This window comes from Cyberlindnera jadinii (assembly GCF_001661405.1).
Source record: "Cyberlindnera jadinii NRRL Y-1542 unplaced genomic scaffold CYBJAscaffold_54, whole genome shotgun sequence".
Classification (NCBI taxonomy): Eukaryota; Fungi; Ascomycota; class Saccharomycetes; order Phaffomycetales; family Wickerhamomycetaceae; genus Williopsis; species Williopsis jadinii.
The window spans coordinates 1-2,558 of NW_017963705.1; the positions used below are offsets into that span (position 1 = coordinate 1).

The 2,558-nt window shown below is 47.2% G+C and overlaps 2 protein-coding genes across 2 annotated transcripts; one reads left to right on the plus strand and one right to left on the minus strand.

Annotated features, from left to right (window-relative positions):
- Nucleotides 1-123: 123 nt before the first annotated feature.
- CYBJADRAFT_109639 (uncharacterized protein) lies at nucleotides 124-366 on the plus strand (the record flags this gene model as incomplete). The annotated part of the gene is made up of 1 exon (XM_020212059.1): nucleotides 124-366. A coding segment is annotated over one exon (243 nt), but the record flags the coding sequence as incomplete, so codon positions are not given.
- A 715-nt stretch (nucleotides 367-1,081) lies between these two features.
- On the minus strand, nucleotides 1,082-1,312 carry CYBJADRAFT_133246 (uncharacterized protein; the record flags this gene model as incomplete). Its single annotated transcript, XM_020213101.1, has 1 exon — nucleotides 1,082-1,312. One exon carries the CDS (start codon nucleotides 1,310-1,312, stop codon nucleotides 1,082-1,084), a length of 231 nt encoding a protein of 76 aa, XP_020067628.1.
- Between the last annotated feature and the right edge of the window lie 1,246 nt (nucleotides 1,313-2,558).

Consider the following 2,558-nt stretch of genomic DNA (forward strand, 5'->3'; position numbering starts at 1 on the left):
GAAGCCATTGCAGCGGCTCTACCATGGGCTAATGCTAACCCTTATGCCGCTGCCGCTGCCAAAGCGTACGCTAATTCATACGCTGAAGCGTTGTCGATCGGTCACCCTGACCCTGAGGCCTATGCCATGGCAGCCTCTGCTGACCAGTGTGCCGACATTGGATGCCACGCCAACTGTGGCTTGATGATTATTGAGGGCCAGAGGTGCTCTTTGAACACCACCACGGCTTTCTGGGGACCTCACAACACGACGTGCTTATGTGAGCCAGGGTCTCCATTCTTGAACTACTACCCTGGATGCATGAACTGTGGATGGACCTTGTGGAAGTACTACGGAGCGTATGTGACAGACGCGCTGCGTGCATGTTCCACGCTGAGTACCGAACCTACGGGAACATCCAGATGCTCTACAACGCTGACAGACGAATACACACCTGACTGGGGTATTGATCCGTGTATCTACACTGGTGGATGTACTACCAGCAGCAGCAGCAGCAGTAGTATCTCGTTGAGAAACACCTTAACGGATACGACATACACTGCTGAGACGTTTACTGTGACTACTGACATGTCCTATCATTACCAGTTCACTCCAGCTGATAGTATTAAGATTTGTGCTCAAGAGGGGAGAACCGTCAATTTCGATGATCAGTTTGAGTTTATATCTACATATTGGAATGAGGAGATGACAGATCCTATCAGCGGAAATGTGACACACAAGACATATGGATTCATCAACTTCACACAAGACTATGACGACATAACAGATATCCAGCTGTGGTATAGTCCTTCACCAACAAGCCCAGAAGGAGTGATAATTCCGGACTCTTATATGTACACCAATTTGAGACAAGGTATTTTTGTGATAATTGTGTCAGAGTATGATATACCGCTACTGTTTGGTAAGAAGTTCTTAATCGTCAAAGGTGGTACACGTTATTTGACTGGAGCAGCCTGTGATAAAGCAGGCTTTAACTCAATGGAAATAGTACCAGAATATGACTTCTGTGAGGGGACCGGTTATGGAACTTCGAGAGAGCCATGTTTTATAGAACAGAACCCAGCTGATTTCGTCTACGAATTTAGGCCGTTTGGAGATAATCCTGGTGAAGAATCAACGAGTGAGCTATTATCATCGAGTGAATCTTCATCAGAGATTGAGACGTTATCAGAGACTGAATCTTCATCAGAGATTGAGTCGTTATCATCGAGTGAATCTTCATCATCGAGTGAGTCGTCACCAGAGACCGAATCTTCATCAGAGATTGAACCGTCATCAGAAATTGAATCTTCATCAGAGATTGAACCGTCATCAGAGAGCCAACCTTCATCAGAGAGTGAGCCTTCTTCCATCCAATCTAGTGCTACAGACACTACGATAGAGGAAAGCTCTCAAGATACCACGAGCGTTGAGGACTCTACCAGTGATCTTCAATCTACGACATCATCATCTGAAGCACAAAGCACTAGTGAAGAGTCGGCGACAGATGACGAGACCACGCCTGAACCTTCTGCGCAGCTGAGCTTCACTGGTGAAGCTCTCTCTGGGAATACCGCCTCAGAGTGGACGATAGTGGTGCCAGGAACTTTGGGACCATGGTCGAGCATTGATTTCGCTATCACCAAGGGTGAAGTCAATAACACCTTTGATTATTCCGATGCAGAGGTTACTGTTAACGGTGAAGTGTCGACGTTGGCCACAACAAGCGTTGCGCCTGATGCGATCTTGATCTCGCTTGTACAGAACATTAGTGAAGAGGACACAGTTGGCGTGAGATTTGGAGCAGAGCTGCACGGCGGTAGCTCGTGGACAGCCAATGCCCGTATCGTGATCAATACGATTGAAGATATGGGGCTGTTGAAGAGGGAGGAGATTGTGTATGAGCTGTCGTCGACTATTACAGGTGATGAGGAAGGTGATGAGGAAGGTGATGAGGAAGGTGATGGCGAAGAAGAGAGCTACGAAGAGGTGGAACAAGAAGAAAGCAGCGCTGGTGATGTGAATGTTACTAGTGAGCTTTCGGGCAATATCACAACCTCATCCTCGAGTGACGAAGTGGAATCTTCCCTAGATGTTACCGACAGCGGACTGATCACCAGCACGAAGTTCACTGAGGGAGAAGTCAGCACCACTGTCATCACTGTGACTTCTTGTGATCATGACTATGTGTGCCATGAATCAGTTGTTACAACTGGAGTGACTGTTGTTGTGACGACATCTGAGGGAGTTGTGACGAGCTACACGACATATTGTCCAATTGAATCGTATGTTACGAAGACAGTGTCGGCAGATAGCACGACTGTTGTGACGATTACCTCTTGTAAGGAAGACGTATGTTCTGAGAAGACGGTGACCACTGGTGTCGCTATCGTCACAAAAGACAAGGATGGAAAGAAGACAACGGAGACAAACTACGTGGAATTGGAGACTGTGGTTACTGAGACGATTATCGAAGATCATGCGACAAAGCTCAAGAGCGACACAACAAGACGCGGTGATGGTGCTACTGTTGAGAGCAAGGTTGTTGAGAGCAAGGTTGTTGAGACGAAGGTTGTTGA